Source organism: Petromyzon marinus, chromosome 59, assembly GCF_048934315.1.
Source record: "Petromyzon marinus isolate PM22_M1 ecotype Great Lakes invasive population chromosome 59, UKy_Petmar_22M1.pri1.0, whole genome shotgun sequence".
Classification (NCBI taxonomy): domain Eukaryota; kingdom Metazoa; phylum Chordata; class Hyperoartia; order Petromyzontiformes; family Petromyzontidae; genus Petromyzon; species Petromyzon marinus.
Genome location: NC_133725.1, coordinates 12791745 through 12807200, shown reverse-complemented (window position 1 = coordinate 12807200; position 15456 = coordinate 12791745). Strand labels below are relative to the sequence as shown.

At 52.2% G+C, this 15456-nt stretch overlaps 1 protein-coding gene across 1 annotated transcript in view; it reads right to left on the bottom strand.

The window, feature by feature from the left end:
* Positions 1 to 13778: 13778 nt before the first annotated feature.
* Positions 13779 to 15456, bottom strand: part of LOC142905865 (dual specificity tyrosine-phosphorylation-regulated kinase 2-like) — an 81266-nt gene continuing 79588 nt past the window's right edge. Inside the window, exon 12 of the mRNA XM_076053122.1 lies at positions 13779 to 14190. Within this exon, the coding sequence (XP_075909237.1) occupies positions 13950 to 14190 (241 nt within the window). The 3' untranslated portion in view covers positions 13779 to 13949. The remainder of the gene's footprint in view (positions 14191 to 15456) is intronic.

The window sequence follows — 15456 nt, the reverse complement described above, 5'->3', positions numbered from 1 at the left end:
AAGTCACCCGTGTAGCCGCAGCAGACTGTAGGGGCAAGTGCTTTTAGTAGTGAGTAGAAACAGCAGCAGCAACAGTAGCGGCACCTGTTGAGGGCCAGGACTGTGGTACACACAGAGAGGGGATAGTTGGCCATATTGAAGCAGGTGCACACGGCACCAGGTACTCATTTGAGGCTGATTTGTACTAGGGGATGCCCAGTACCGGTTCAGATAATCCTCACTGATGTTGGCCGTGAATTGGAATCAAACTCGCATTACCGGGTTTGTAGCTGAGCACGCTAACCGCTACACCACTCCTCCCCCCACACGTTCAAGACACACACGTGTACACGCATAAAACATACGATGGCTGCCATTCGCCAGATCACCAAGTAGCCAATCGCCCCCCCTCTCCTGGCTCCCCCCCCCCCATAGCCTACAACTTCAAGAAAGGAGGGGGGAATCACGAGCGGGTGAACGTCCAGTTGGAAATACCTCCATGCAGCACGGGAGGTGGTCATCGCGGCTGTCCGAATGGAATAATTTCCTGCCGGTCGCCAACTCCGCCACTGTGCAGCCCAGTGCCCACATGTCCACTGCACACGTTAATCTGTAGCCCAGCAATACCTCCGGAGAGAGGTATGGCAGGGTCCCACCCACATGCAGAGCTGCACAACAACAACGAATATATAAGTACGTGTGTGTGTATACTCACTGTGTCATGAACAGCATCGTTATCACACACTGTCACATGTACAGACACTAAGAGACTTGCACACACACACACACACTGGAACACAGACACACCCACACGCAGAAACTCACACCTACACGCAGAAACTCACACCCAGGTGAGGTTACTCACGTTGCCTTTTCACAAAAAAGCTGGTGCCAAAGTCCGTGACCCTGATGGTGCCAGTCACGGTATCCTTGAGTAGAACATTTTCCTAAAGGAAGAAAGGCAGAAGTAATTCACACTCGGAGGTTACGCCGATAGCATTCAGCCAGCAGTGGATCAATCACGTACCACGGTGCAAACTAAACAGGGGAACTAGGTGAGGCGTAGCGCCGTCATCAACCTTGAGTCAAGTGCAACATTCGCTGTTTTCTGACAGCTGCCACTGGGGGTGCCCCTTTCAAATGCGTCAAGATGAGCGATGTTAGTCGAGGCTCATCACATTTAAAGCTCTCTGAAGCACCATCTAAGTAAAAGGGTGCGGCTCTATAGACAACTTATCCTAGTTGCTCACAGCTGCCCGATAACGAGTTACGGACCAAAAAACACACTCGAGGGCGCACGGATTTCGTGACGCTTTCCACCGCACGTTTGTCTTGGGAAGTTTTCCATTCACAGCATGGAAGCTGACAACGGGCAGCTGTCAGTTCAAACGCGTGTTTGGCACGTTTTGAAAATCATTCTTTTCGGCTCCGGTTTGTGTTTCCCAAAGTTTGGGGCAACGCTGTCATCTACATTGCTGGTTTTATCTGTGGTGAGTCCCGCAATAGCGACACGACTCTACACAACAGTTTAATTCATACCAGATCATCACCAGAGGTAAGGTGACCCTGCTTCCTTCCAGATAGACGGACAGAGCTAACACATCGACCCTGTGACCAACGTGGTTAGTTTTCTCTATGGACCGAGTCCCCAATAATGACACAACTCCGGAACAAAGTCACGCTGATTGCTGTGTCCACTCACTGGCTTGATGTCTGCATGGATGATGCTCCTGGCCTTGGTGTGGCAAAGGAACTTGAGGATGCCCCTGGTGTAAGTTTTCACCATCCCCATGTGCAATTTCCGGAACCCCGCTTCCGTAATCACATCATAGAGGCTCTCCCTGTGAAAGAGGCAGCAGCAGCAACAACAATGACAACAACGAAGCAGCGTCAGTGTCATACCCTGCAATACTGCGTGGATTCTGATAACGACAATATTAATATGATATTTGCACATTCACGACTAATATGATTCATAGCTCAGTGTGGGTTTAGGTCATCGGTTTGTTGATAAACCAAATCAGTTAGCACATCTGTCCACTTGCTTTCATTGGCTCTGTTTCCGGGTGGTGGAATTATCCATTAGGAGATACAAACTCCACGCAGAAAGGCGTCCGAGTTGAGAATCGAACTCAGGGATTTTCACCGAGGGGCACAAGCGTCACCACTGCGCTGCAGCCAACCTGCTGATCGAGTGGAGGCGTGGCTATATAAAAGTGGGCGGGGCTGATTGAGAAAAGAGGAGTGGCCTCGTGCACCCGGGACACATTGCAGCTCCACAGTATCACAATGCGTGGGTGGCACAGGAATCCCAAAAGTAACATCTAGCCCCGGTGGTGTGACGTTATCACCCTCCCCTGGTGTGGAAGAGATCGGGGCTTTGATCCCGACCGTGACGCATGTATATTTTGAGTTTGCATGTTCTACCCCTGGTCACGTGGATTTTTCTCCGGGTTCTCTGGTTTGTCCCTCCACATTTAGAAACATGTGTTTAGAGTATTTGGCTGCTATACATTTCCACATCAGCCATTTTTTTTAGCTATCATTTGTAGCCAGGCCGCTTGTGAAAAATAACTGATAGGGCAGTGGGCTTTACCTGTTAAATAAAAGTTTTAGTTTAGCTAATGTAGTTAACCACGCTATGGGGGGGGGGGGGGGGGGGGGGGGGCGGTGGGAACACATGGTACGTACTTCAACAGCTCCAGGACAATGCAGTGGTGTCCTCTGAAGTCAAAATGGTTCAGGACTTTGATGACGTTGTACTCCTCATCACTGCCCTCGCCCTGAAGTTCCAGAGCCATCTGGAGCTCCTTTCTCTGAAATTTATCATCCTTGGAGCTGTGCAGAGAAAATCCACAAATGAATCATGACTTAGACTTGCTAAAGGAATGACCAGAAACAAATTCTATTCCGAATTAAATAAATAAATATACGTTCCCCAAGTGTAATGGCATTGTGAGTTCCGGTACCGCGCTCATGGAAGGTTCCAGAAAGGATCGGGAAGAGGATCAAATAAGCAAGGGATAGAAGGGGGTTTGGGGTGTTGCCTGAACGTAGTGATTCCCTAATGTGTGAATTGAGCCGACTCCGAGCATGGCCCCAGCCACACTCAGGATTCCCAGAAGCTGAGCCAAGCCACGGCTGAGCCACTCATGTATCTTTAACAGTAGCTGAGCGGCTCAAGCCTGAGCCAAACCACGGCTGAGCGAGAGCTGAGCCTGAGTTTTAGAGACTGAGCCACAGCTGAGTCGTGACTAAATGTGGCTCTCACAGAGCAAGGCATTATAACGTGGGATATCATGGGACCTCCTTTGCCAGTACCAAAATATCAGAATAGATTTTCCCTTTTTTTCTGGCAACAAAACAGGTGTTAAGATGTTAAAACACCAAACTGAAACCTTTTACAAGGAATCATGTCTGCATTAACCATAATACTTGTGGTCAGAATGCAAACAAAAAACATACTCTGATAATATATGCATTGTCTTTGAAACTGATTGGTCCACACCAGAGACAGCTTTCTTTTGAGCCTCGTCTCAAAAACGATGTTAGACCAGAGTACGCCAAAAGGTGTACAGCACAAAGACAAGCGTTATCAGAGTAATGAGAGCTCAGGGTGAACGGCTACATCATGGACCTTCTTTGGGAGTATATTTTGGTACTGGCAAAGGAGGTCCCATGAAGTAGCTGCTATAACGCAGAACGCACCCGTTATAACATGTAACACGCCCGTTATGACATGGGACAACCCCATTACAGCGTGGAACACGCCTTTTATAGCGTGGAACGTGCCCATGATAATGTGGAAGGCTCCCGTTATAACACGGACCGCACCCATTATAATCCGGAATGCTTCTGTTCTAATGCAGGAAGGCGCCCATTATAACGTGGAATGTGCCCGCTATAAAATTGCAAGGCTGAGCGGTATGACACAGTAGGTGGAATGCGGAATGATCACGTGACGTGACAGCATGCCCTCCGTTATTGATCTCTTTACATCACTGTGTGCGTGTATTATATCTTGCAAAACTTTATCGTTACATTATATATGGGGATATTATGTTTGCTTAATGTGCTTTCCCTTAATGCGGCACTTTTCAGGAATGCATCTACCGGGTTAAATGAAGACTTAATGTAATGTAAGAGTGAACTGATCCAGAACAGGGGGAGAACATACAAACTCCACACAGGAGGACACCCGAGTCAGGAGTCGAACCGGGGACCCTCTACGTGAGGCACGAGTTGTCACCACCTCATCACACGGCCGCCCACAGCACTGGACATAACAACAACGTCGTCCTTGTGACGACACCACTCTGAATTCTTACCTCAATGGTGATCTCAAGATCTTCACTGCCACCAGGGTGTTCATCTTTTGGTCAAGGCACCGGATCACCTGGCTTTGAGCTCCATCCCCAATCTTCTTCAGCACCTCATAGCGGTAGTGGAGGTGCTCATGGTGGACCTGCACAAAATTACACAAATTTAGACTGACTATATTTTGAAAATCACAACATGTGAGCATTATTTTACGAAATAATTGCTTTTATTAAGCGTTTGGTTTTCTTAAATCTGTAATTGTGGAATGCTCTGATGTCTGCTGGCCGAGTCACCCTAAAAAAAGCTCTTTAGCTCAATGGGCTTAACTTGGGAAATACACTTCTGATTGTGAAGTGTGTGGGAGAGTGCACGTGTGCTTTCTCTGGTTGGTTGGTGCTTAAATTGCAATGACAAGAAGCCACGAACCCCGCGACTGCTGCGCCCTGTGACCGCCCCCACGGCGGGGGCTTTGTGGCGAGTCTCACCGGAATGTAATGATGTTCGTGGTCGTCGTATCCATCGTTGTTGTGTCCCCGGGATCTGTTGCGGAGCGCAAAGTACCATACTTCCTGTATGGCGACAAGCTCCAACTTCTCCCGGTGGGTCATTTGTGGGCCAAAGAGAGCCAGGATTGCTGCAGGCAAGAGAATAACAACAGCTGTCGGTGATCTTTCATTTAAGCAGCACAGCCTCAAAAAGTCTCAAGATTCCTTTTCAGGAGGTTCCTGCAGATGCTTTACAGAGAATGGGGGCGACGCTGCTGTCATTACGTCTGCTGTGTGATCCCAATTTGAGGAATTTGCAGGGGATTTGGATGTTTTGGCCAATACCAGTTATGTCCGTATGTTAAACCGTGCTTCGGCAGCCCTGCTAATCAGAAGTGAGGGGGAAAGGCAACAAACTAACAAGTTCGCAAAAATTATTGATTTAAAAGTGCATCGCTCCAGTGGCTGCCTAATGTCGGAAGAGCATTCCAGATGACTGCAGAAGCACATCTGAAAGCGTGCCATGCAGTGACCATCTTTGTTCGATGTCCAGCTATATGCAGCTCTGAGGACATCTTAGGTTGCTTGGGTTTGAAAACGGGGTTAACGAATTAGATAAATATAACACAGATATGCCAAGAAGGATTTTATGAAATAAGAATAGCTTTTACCCTTTCTGGCAAAAAAACAGGTGTTAATATGTTCAAACACCAAATAGATACCTTTTGCAAGGCATCAAGTCTGCATTTACCACACGTACTTGTGGAAAAATATGCAAACAAACATGCTCCGATAATATATGGGCATTGTCTTTGAAACTGACTGGCCCGCACCAGAGACAGCCTTCTTTATGACCTTGTCTCGTCGGTGTTAGACCAGAGAACGGCAAAATTCGAACGGTACATCACCCATGCAACATGGCCACCATGAAGTCCCCCATGCATCATGGTCACTGTGACGTCCCCCTTGAAACATGACCGTCGTGATGTCCCACCATTCAGCGTGGCCATCTTGACGTCACTCATTTCTATTCTTACCTTGTGGCGATTTGCTGCGGATGGAGCCGGTGCGCGCTGAGGACAGCGCACTCCACGTGGTGCAAGACTCGCCGTTACTCCGAGCCTCTCCAGCTCGGCTGATCTACACACACAAAGCCAAACGTCCACCACATGGGCTTGATTAAGATGTTGGAGCAAGTGCAGTGGGCGAGCACTGAGCCAGCATCTCTGACATCCTGGGCTCCACATTCAGGAGGGTCCTGCCGAGATGTTGCCAGTTCTCAGCGTTGGGATATTTGGCCAATATCAGTTGCCATGCTTGGATTTACAATGAAAGACGTGTGGATTTCGAGGTCACACGCAGGTCAATGGCATCGTTCAAACTGTTAAGAGGAGTGAGTGGGACTCGGGCCGGACGAGCCATGGCTAGGAGGGACAACAATGGCTCACGGTCAAGAATAATAACGGAGCGACAACCAAGGAACAGAACACATCAGAGAGGAGAGCCGCTAGAGAGATGGTGCGACGAAATCGGCGCTTGGCAGATTATTCCATCACAGGATGTGAGGGGTAGTAGGGTCTCAGGGAGAGAGGCGTTCATCCATCAGTGGATAGATAACAGCGCTGTAGATGCTCACGCGTAGACGGGCACGTACACCAACAGGATCTCGGAGAGACACTCTGATAGACGCGCACACACTTAGGCGGGCAAGGAGAAGCACACCCAGGTATACAGGTGACAGGTAGGCACACGCAGAGGGGAGAACACACGTCCACCCATACTTCACCACACGAGTCGAGGAGCCACATGTACCTCCATGGTAGCAACTTGCAGACGAGGGTGCTCAGAGCTCACGGTGTCTCTCGCGCGGTCCGGGTCTCTGCGTGGAGAGCGGCAGACAGAGGCAAGGGACACGCAGAGTTGAAGGGGCATGACACACCCACGTCTAAACCCACGTCACGTCACAATGCGGACTCTCATCAACACGGACTCACATCCTCACCAGTCACACAATACGAAAAATACAAAAAACAACAACTGCCATTCGCCACTAAGTAGCGGTGATGTGACCACGGCGCCTGTGCCAGGCCAGGTGCACTTTGAGACCACGTGAAGTGCCGAAGGCTCACTGACAGGCGGTCACAGGGCAGACCCAGGTGCCATGAGTTGTCTGACTGAGATGACTGTGCCAACTTGCTGCATTTTAGATGCCCGGCTCAAAGGTTGTTGTCGTGAGCGTTGCTCCTCTGTTCGGACACCACTACTAACACTACTCCTAACACCACCAACACCACCACTACGAACACCACCACTACGAACACCACTACTACGAACACCACTACTACGAACACCACTACTAACACCACAATTAACACCACGAACAAAGACAAAGATCCCCCGTATAGCCTTAACAGACTGTTGGGGCAAGTGCTGTCCGCGAGCACCTATGAAGGCCGGCACGGCACACGAGAGGGTGGGTAGCCAACACCACGCCCGGCCGCCTTTGTCTCCCCAGTGGCAATGTTTGCACCTCCCACCAGGTACTCATTTAAGGCTGAGTCGATCTAGGGTGAGGCCCAGGACCAGTTCAGATAATCGTCACCAATGTTGGCTGTGAGCGGGAATCAAACCCAGGTCGCCAGGTTCTTAGAGCAGCGCGCTAACCGCTACACTACCCCACTAACACCATAACTAACACCACTACTAACACCACCACCAATAATACCACCAACACTAACACCACCACTAAGACCACCACGAACACCACTACCAGCACCAATAATACCACCATCACTAACACCACCACGACTAACACCAGCAACAAAAATTCCACCATCACTAACACCAACAACAACAATCGCCATTCGCCACTAAGTGGCGGTGATGTCACCACGACGCTTGTGCCAGGCCATGTGCACCTTGAGGCCAAGTGAAGTGTCGAACGCCCGCCCGCTGGCAGGAGGTCACGGGGCAGACCCAGGTGCCACAGGTCGACTGACTGAGATGACTGGCTGATGCACCACCTGTGCCCCTTACTGTGCCAACTTGCTGTGCTTTAGCCATCCGGCGCTCTGCTCGTTGTTGGGAGCGTCGTTCCTGCGCTCTCCGTTGTTGTTGGAGGGCGACTGCCTCCAACTGCCCAGTAGCGTCCTTCACGAGCCTCTTCCACAGAGGCCGATCTTGACACAGCTGGTACCAGTTATCGGCAAGTCCACTCAGCTCCACATCCTGCTGTACCACATCATTCCATCTCTTCTCTAGCCCGTGCTGCGTCCGTTAAGCCCCCTCGATCCGGCCAAATAAAATCTGCTTGGGCATGCGGTGATTGGGCATGCAGGCTGCATGGCCCAGCCAACGCAGCCTTGACTGCCGGAGGAGCTCACTGATGGGGCTTTGTCCAGATCTTTCGAGGATTTGTGAGCTCCTCACACAATCCAGCCTTGTTAAACCCAGGATTGATCGGAGGCAGGCCAGCCTCAACGTTTCTAACCGGCAAAGATGTTCCATTAGGGGGGTCCACGTTTCACAAGCGTAGAGAAGGGAGGGAATGACTGTGGCTGAGAAGACCCGAAGCTTCGTGTGGAGCGACAGACCAGGTAGCTTCCACACAGCGTTACCCAACTGCTGAAAAGATAATGCCGCTCGACTGATTCGGAGTGAGACCTCTGCTGTTAAACCGGAGACGGTCATGAGCACACTGCCCAGGTATGGGAAACTTTCCACTCTCTCCACAACTGCCCCATCACCGATTGGGAGTTGTGGGGGTGGAGTGCTCGATGGTACAAAATACCCAGGCAGGTGCTTCGTTTTGGTGGGGCTGATGGTAAGGCCCCACCTCTTAGTGGCACACTCCAGTTTTAGCAGCAGCGCCTCCAACTCCTCCTCTGAGTGAGCCGCAATTATCACGTCATCGGCATACATAACGTGGTTGACCAATAGGGAGCCATCCCTTGACGGCATCCGGGCATTGATCAGCCTCCCACTGTATCTGTACCAGATGGAAATTCCTCCGGTACAGCTACTGAAGGCCTCACGAACTACGTGGTCGAAATAGATGTTAAATAATGTTGGAGCCAGAGGACATCCCTGTCGCACCCCAAGGTGAACAGGGAATGGCTCCGACTCCCGGCAATGTAGTTTTACCCGGGTCCGCTCACCATAATGAAGGTCCTTAAAGATCGTGAGCAGCGGGTCAGGGACTCCGAAAGCACGAAGAAGCCAGAGAGCAGGCCTACTTATGGTGTCATAGGCCTTTACCAGGTCAATAAAGCAGAGATGTAGGTCTTGTTGGAATTCCCTACACCTCTGCTTTAGCAAACGGACAGAAAATATGACATCTGTGCAGGACCACCCTTTCCTGAAACCACATTGGGGCTCCGCAAGCCTCTCCTCAGCATGCCTGGTAAGGCAGTGTTGAATAATCCTTGCCAGGACCTTTCCCGGCACACTGAGGAGTGAGATGCCCCTGTAGTTGTTACAGTCTGTGCGGTCTCCCTTCTTAAAGATGGGGACCACCATGGCATCTGATCACCTCACTTACACCACCATCACTAATACCACCAACACCACCATCACTAACACCAGTAACACCACCACTATCACCACTACTAACAACCACAATCACTAACACCACCCGCAGACTCACAACGGACACGCACAGACTCGCAACGGACACCCACAGACTCACAACGGACACCCGCAGACTCACAACAGACACCCGCAGACTCAGAACGGACACCCACAGACTCGCAACGGACACCCACAGACTCACAATGAACACCCACAGACTCACAACGGACACCCGCAGACTCACAATGAACACCCACAGATTCACAACGGACACCCGCAGACTCACAATGGACACCCACAGACTCACAACAGACACCCACAGACTCGCAACGGACACCAACAGACTCACAAGGAACACCCACAGACTCACAACGGACACCCGCAGACTCACAATGGACATCCACAGACTCACAACGGACACCCGCAGACTCACAACGGACACCCACAGACTCACAATGGACACCCACAGACTCACAACAGACACCCGCAGACTCACAACAGACACCCGCAGACTCAGAACGGACACCCACAGACTCACAACAGACACCCGCAGACTCGCAACGGACACCCACAGACTCGCAACAGACACCCACAGACTCACAACAGACACCCGCAGACTCAGAACAGACACCCACAGACACACAACGGACACAAGCAGACTCACAACGGACGCCGGAAGACTCACAACGGACACCCACAGACTCGCAACAGACACCCGCAGACTCAGAACGGACACCCACAGACTCACAACGGACACAAGCAGACTCACAACGGACGCCGGTAGACTCACAACATACGCCCACAGACTCACAAAGAGACCCATTAACGTGGAAAGGGACCAATCTATTTGGAAAGGGACCAAGGGAAGGCGCCCAACCGCCATCTTGCATAGGGAAGGCACCTAACCGCCATCTTACGTGGGGAAGGCGTCCAATCGCCATCCCACCCTACCTGCCCATTATAAATCCACCCCACCTGTCCATTATGAACCCACTCTACGTGCCCATTATAAACCCACTCTACCTGCCCATTATAAACCCACCCTACCTGTCCATTATAAACCCACTCTACCTGCGCATTATTAACCCACTCTACCTGCCCATTATAAACCCACCCTACCTGTCCATTATAAACCCACCCTACCTGTCCATTATAAACCCATCCTACCTGACCATTAAATACCCACCCTACCTGCCCATTATAAACCCACCCTACCTGCCAATTATAAACCCACCCTACCTGCCCATTGTAAACCCACCCTACCTGTTCATTATAAACCCACCCTACCTGCCCATTATAAACCCACCCTACCTATCCATTATGAACCCACCCTACCTGCCCATTATAAACCCACCCTACCTGCCCATTATAAACCCACCCTACCTGTCCATTATAACCCACCCTACCTGTCCATTATAAACCCACCCTACCTGCCCATTATAAACCCCAGTGACACGGCCAAGATGAACCCACCCTACCTGCCCATTATAAACCCACCCTACCTGTCCATTATAAACCCACCCTACCTGCCCATTATAAACCCACCCTACCTGTCCATTATAAACCCCAGTGACACGGCCAAGATGAACCCACCCTACCTGCCCATTATAAACCCCAGTGACACGGCCAAGATGAACCCAGACCCCACACGTCACTGACAATCGACGGCACCAGACCCCACAAAATCAACGTCCGCAAGGTCATCTCACGTCCCGGTGACTTTATGCACAATAACAACCCTCTTAGAAGAACACAACATTCTTACAATAATTATAATATTTACAATAATAACATTCAAAACTACGATATTATGTACAGAGCTATATATGATTAAATTATAACATTTTTTCTTAAACAAACTTCACGTGGCAGGGCCTAGACAGGCTTCTCGCCCAGTGCCTGCACCAGGCCTCCCTTCCCCCTCCCCATGTCCTGGAAACCGTGTGGCGAGGTCACTCCCTCCCTCATCCTCCTCCTTTGAGGACTGCCACCGGATGAAAACCAGCATGGGCTGGAGTCCCGGGGTAAGCGGGCCCTGGGTAGGCTACTGGGCTGAGTGTGTGGTGAGTGAGTGGTGGGCTGTGTGGTGAGTGCAGTCAGAGTGGCTGTGTCCAGTCCATGTCTGGGTTTCCACTCTTTCGTCTTCTGCCACAGCTGTTTCCCCACGGGAGTGTGTGGGGTGAGTGTGTGTGTGTGGTGAGTGTGTGTGGTGAGTGTGTGTGTGGTGAGTGTGTGTGTGGGGTGAGTGTGTGTGTGGGGTGAGTGTGTGTGGGGTGAGTGTGTGTGGGGTGAGTGTGTGTGTGTGTGGGGTGAGTGTGTGTATGTGGGCTGGGTGTGTGTGGCTGGGTGTGTGTGGTGAGTGTGGTGTTACGGGGTGAGTGGGTGGTGCGTGCGGTGGTGGTGCTGCTCGTGGTGGTGGATGGCACCGACTCCACCACCACCACCACGCCGCTACTCTGCCGTGGGCCGTCCACCACACAGCAGCAGGCGGCCGAAGAGCGACCGGAGTGAGCGGAGCGCCCTGCCCAGTTGGGCCAAGCCCCCTCGCTTCCTCTTCTTCTTCTCCTCCTCCTCCTCCTTCTTCTGCTGTTGCCGCATCTCCACCTCCTCCATCTTCTCCATCTTCTCCTTGTTCTCTTCTGTCTCCTCCTCCAACTCCTTCGTCTCGACCTCTTGCACCACGGCCACCACCACCACCACCTCCTTCTCCTCCTCCTTCTCCTCATCCGTCTCCTCCTCCACCTCCTCCACCTCCTTCTCCTCCATCTTCTCGTCCTTCTCCTCCTTCTCCTCCTCCGTCTTCTCCTCCTCCTCCATCTTGTCCTCGTTCACTTCCATCTTCACCACCTTCGTCTCGACCTCTTGCACCACCACGACCACCACCTTCTCCACCTCCTCCTCTGTCTCCTCATCACCCCCCTCCTCCTCACATTTGTTCTCCTGCTCCTCATTCTCATCCTTTTCCTCATCCCCCGTTTCCTCCTCTATCTCCTCATCCATCTCATCCTCATCCAACTCCTCCTCCTCCATCGCCTCCTCCGCCTCCTCGTCCTCCTCCATCTCCTCCTCATCCTCCGTCTCCTCCTCCTCGTCCTCATCCTCCTCCTCATCCTCCTCATCCTCATCCTCCTCATCCTCATCTTCCTCATCCTCCTCCTCATCCTCCTCATCCTCCTCCTCCTCCTCATCCTCCTCATCCTCATCCTCCTCATCCTCATCCTCCTCCTCGTCCTCGTCCTCCTCCATCTCCTCCTCATCCTCCTCCTTCTCCTCCTCCTCCTGCTCCTCCTCCTCCCCCTCCTCATCGGAGGAGGAGGATGATGATGATGATGATGGGAGCCTCTTCTCCGGCTGAGCTCTGTGGAGAGAGAGGCAGCAACACCACAGCACCACCACGTCAGCATCGCGCGACTACGGCCAGAGGTCACAGTCGGTCCCCACCCCCAGGAGTGGACTTGCCCATCACGAGTTTCTACAGACTCATAGACACCCACAGAGATTCACAGAGACCCATACTCATAGAGACCCATACTCATAGAGACCCATGCTCATAGAGACCCATACTCATAAACACCCACAGAGATTCACAGAGACCCATACTCATAGAGACCCACAGAGACTCACAGAGACCCATACTCATAGAGACCCATACTCATAGAGACCCGCAGAGACTCACAGAGACCCATACTCATAGAAACCCACAGAGACTCACAGAGGCCCATACTCATAGAGACCCATACCCATAGAGACCCACAGAGACTCATAGAGACCTATACTCATAGAGATCAGCAGAGACCCATACACACAGAGACCCATACTCATAGAGACCCACAGAGACTCACAGAGACCCATACTCATAGAGACCAGCAGAGACCCATACACACAGAGACCCATACACATAGACACCCATACTCATAGAGACCCACAGAGACTCACAGAGACCCATACTCATAGAGACCCATACCCATAGAGACCCACAGAGACTTACAGAGACCCATACTCATAGAGACCCACAGAGACTCACAGAGACCCATACTCATAGAGACCCACAGAGACTCACAGAGACCCATACTCATAGAGACCAGCAGAGACCCACAGAGACCCATACTCATAGAGACCCATACTCATAGAGACCCACCGAGACTCACAGAGACCCATACTCATAGAGACCCACCGAGACTCACAGAGACCCATACTCATAGAGACCCACAGAGACTCACAGCGACCCATACTCATAGAGACCAGCAGAGACCCATACTCATAGAGACTCACAGAGACTCACAGAGACTCATACTCATAGAGACCAGCAGAGACCCATACACACAGAGACCCATACTCATAGAGACCCACAGAGACTCACAGAGACCCATACTCATGGAGACCCATACTCATAGAGACCCACAGAGACTCACAGAGACCCATACTCATAGAGACCCACAGAAACTCACAGAGACCCATACTCACAGAGACCCATACTCTTAGAGACCCATACACATACAGAGACACACAGAGACCCATACACACAGAGACCCATACACACAGAGACTCATAGAGACTCATAGAGACCCACAGAGACCCATACACACAGAGAGAGCCTCACCGTGGCTTCACAGCTCTGGGGAGGGCCCGGCTGGTGGTGGGGAGGGCCCGGCTGGTGGTAGGGAGGGCCCGGCTGGTGGTGGGGAGGGCATGGCTGGTGGTGGGGAGGGCCCGGCTGGTGGTGGGGAGGGCCCGGCTGGTGGTGGGGAGGTCGTCGCTGGGGCTGGCGGTGTCGTCGCTCTGGAGCCAGCCGTGAGCCAGCGCCTGCTCCGGTGTCATGCGGAGTTCCGGATCCCAGCTAGGGTGAGGGGGGGCACGGAGGGGGGTGAGGGGGGGCACGGAGGGGGTTAGGGGGGGCACGGAGGGGGGGGGGAAGGACAAGAAGGGGGGTGAGGCGGGGTGAGGATATGACGTTCGCTAGACGTACGTCACGTTCCGATCTGATCGTGTCTGTACGTGTGTGTCTGTACGTGTGTGTGTGTACGTGTGTGTGTGTACGTGTGTGTCTGTACGTGTGTGTGTGTGTACGTGTGTGTGTGTACGTGTGTGTCTGTACGTGTGTGTGTACGTGTGTGTGTGTACGTGTGTGTGTACGTGTGTATCTGTACGTGTGTGTGTACGTGTGTGTAGGTCCGTCCGGCAAAACAACCCCCTACCTCCTCGTGGTGCCGGACGGGCAACTCTGCCGTGGACAGTGCTGTGGGGGGAGGTCCAATTTCGATTGGCTCCTCCCCTCATGGCATCTGTGTCCACCACAGGGTCTAAACGGGAGCTCTGGACGGGTGCGAGGGGCTGGTAACCCCTCCACCTTCAATTAATTACCACTAAACCGCGAATTAAGTATATAGCTAATAAGCTTGTGCCGGAGGCCCCGGGGGGCCAGGCGTCTATGACGTCCCCTGGCCAAACCCCAATTGGCGGAGCCAGGAGATTGAATATCTACCCTCGGGGCTCCTCCAGAAACAACGAAAAACCACTACGGGTGGCAACGTGGAATGTTCGAACGCTCACTGCGGAGGAGAGGCTGCCACTCCTCTGTCGGGAGCTGGACCGGTACCGCCTGGATCTCTGTGGCATTCAGGAGGTCCGGTGGACCGGTTCTGGCTCCTGCCACCATGATGGGTGGACAGTCCTCTACTCGGGGCAGCAGACTGCCAAACAACAGGATGTGGCTCTTCTGTTGAACAAAAGAACGAAGGGGGCGTGGGAGCGTGGCGGTGAGGTGTGGGAAGCTGTAAGCCCCAGGCTACTTTGGGCTCGCCTTCCCATCAACCGGAGGCGAGGAATGGTGGTCGTGGTTACTTATGCCCCCACCGAAGATGAACATCCGTGAAAGGATGCAGGCAAAGCCAATGAGTCAGATGCCTTCTATGACCTCCTGTCACAGGTGCTGGCTAAAGTGGCCCCTCGGGATAGAGTCATCATGTTGGGTGACTTCAATGGCCGAGTTGGTCATGATGCTGGCACCTGGTCTGGAGTGATTGAAGGGCATGGGCCAGATCAGCTCAATAACAACGGTAGGAGGCTGCTAGATTTTTGTGCAGCCCATGGGCTTGTAATTACC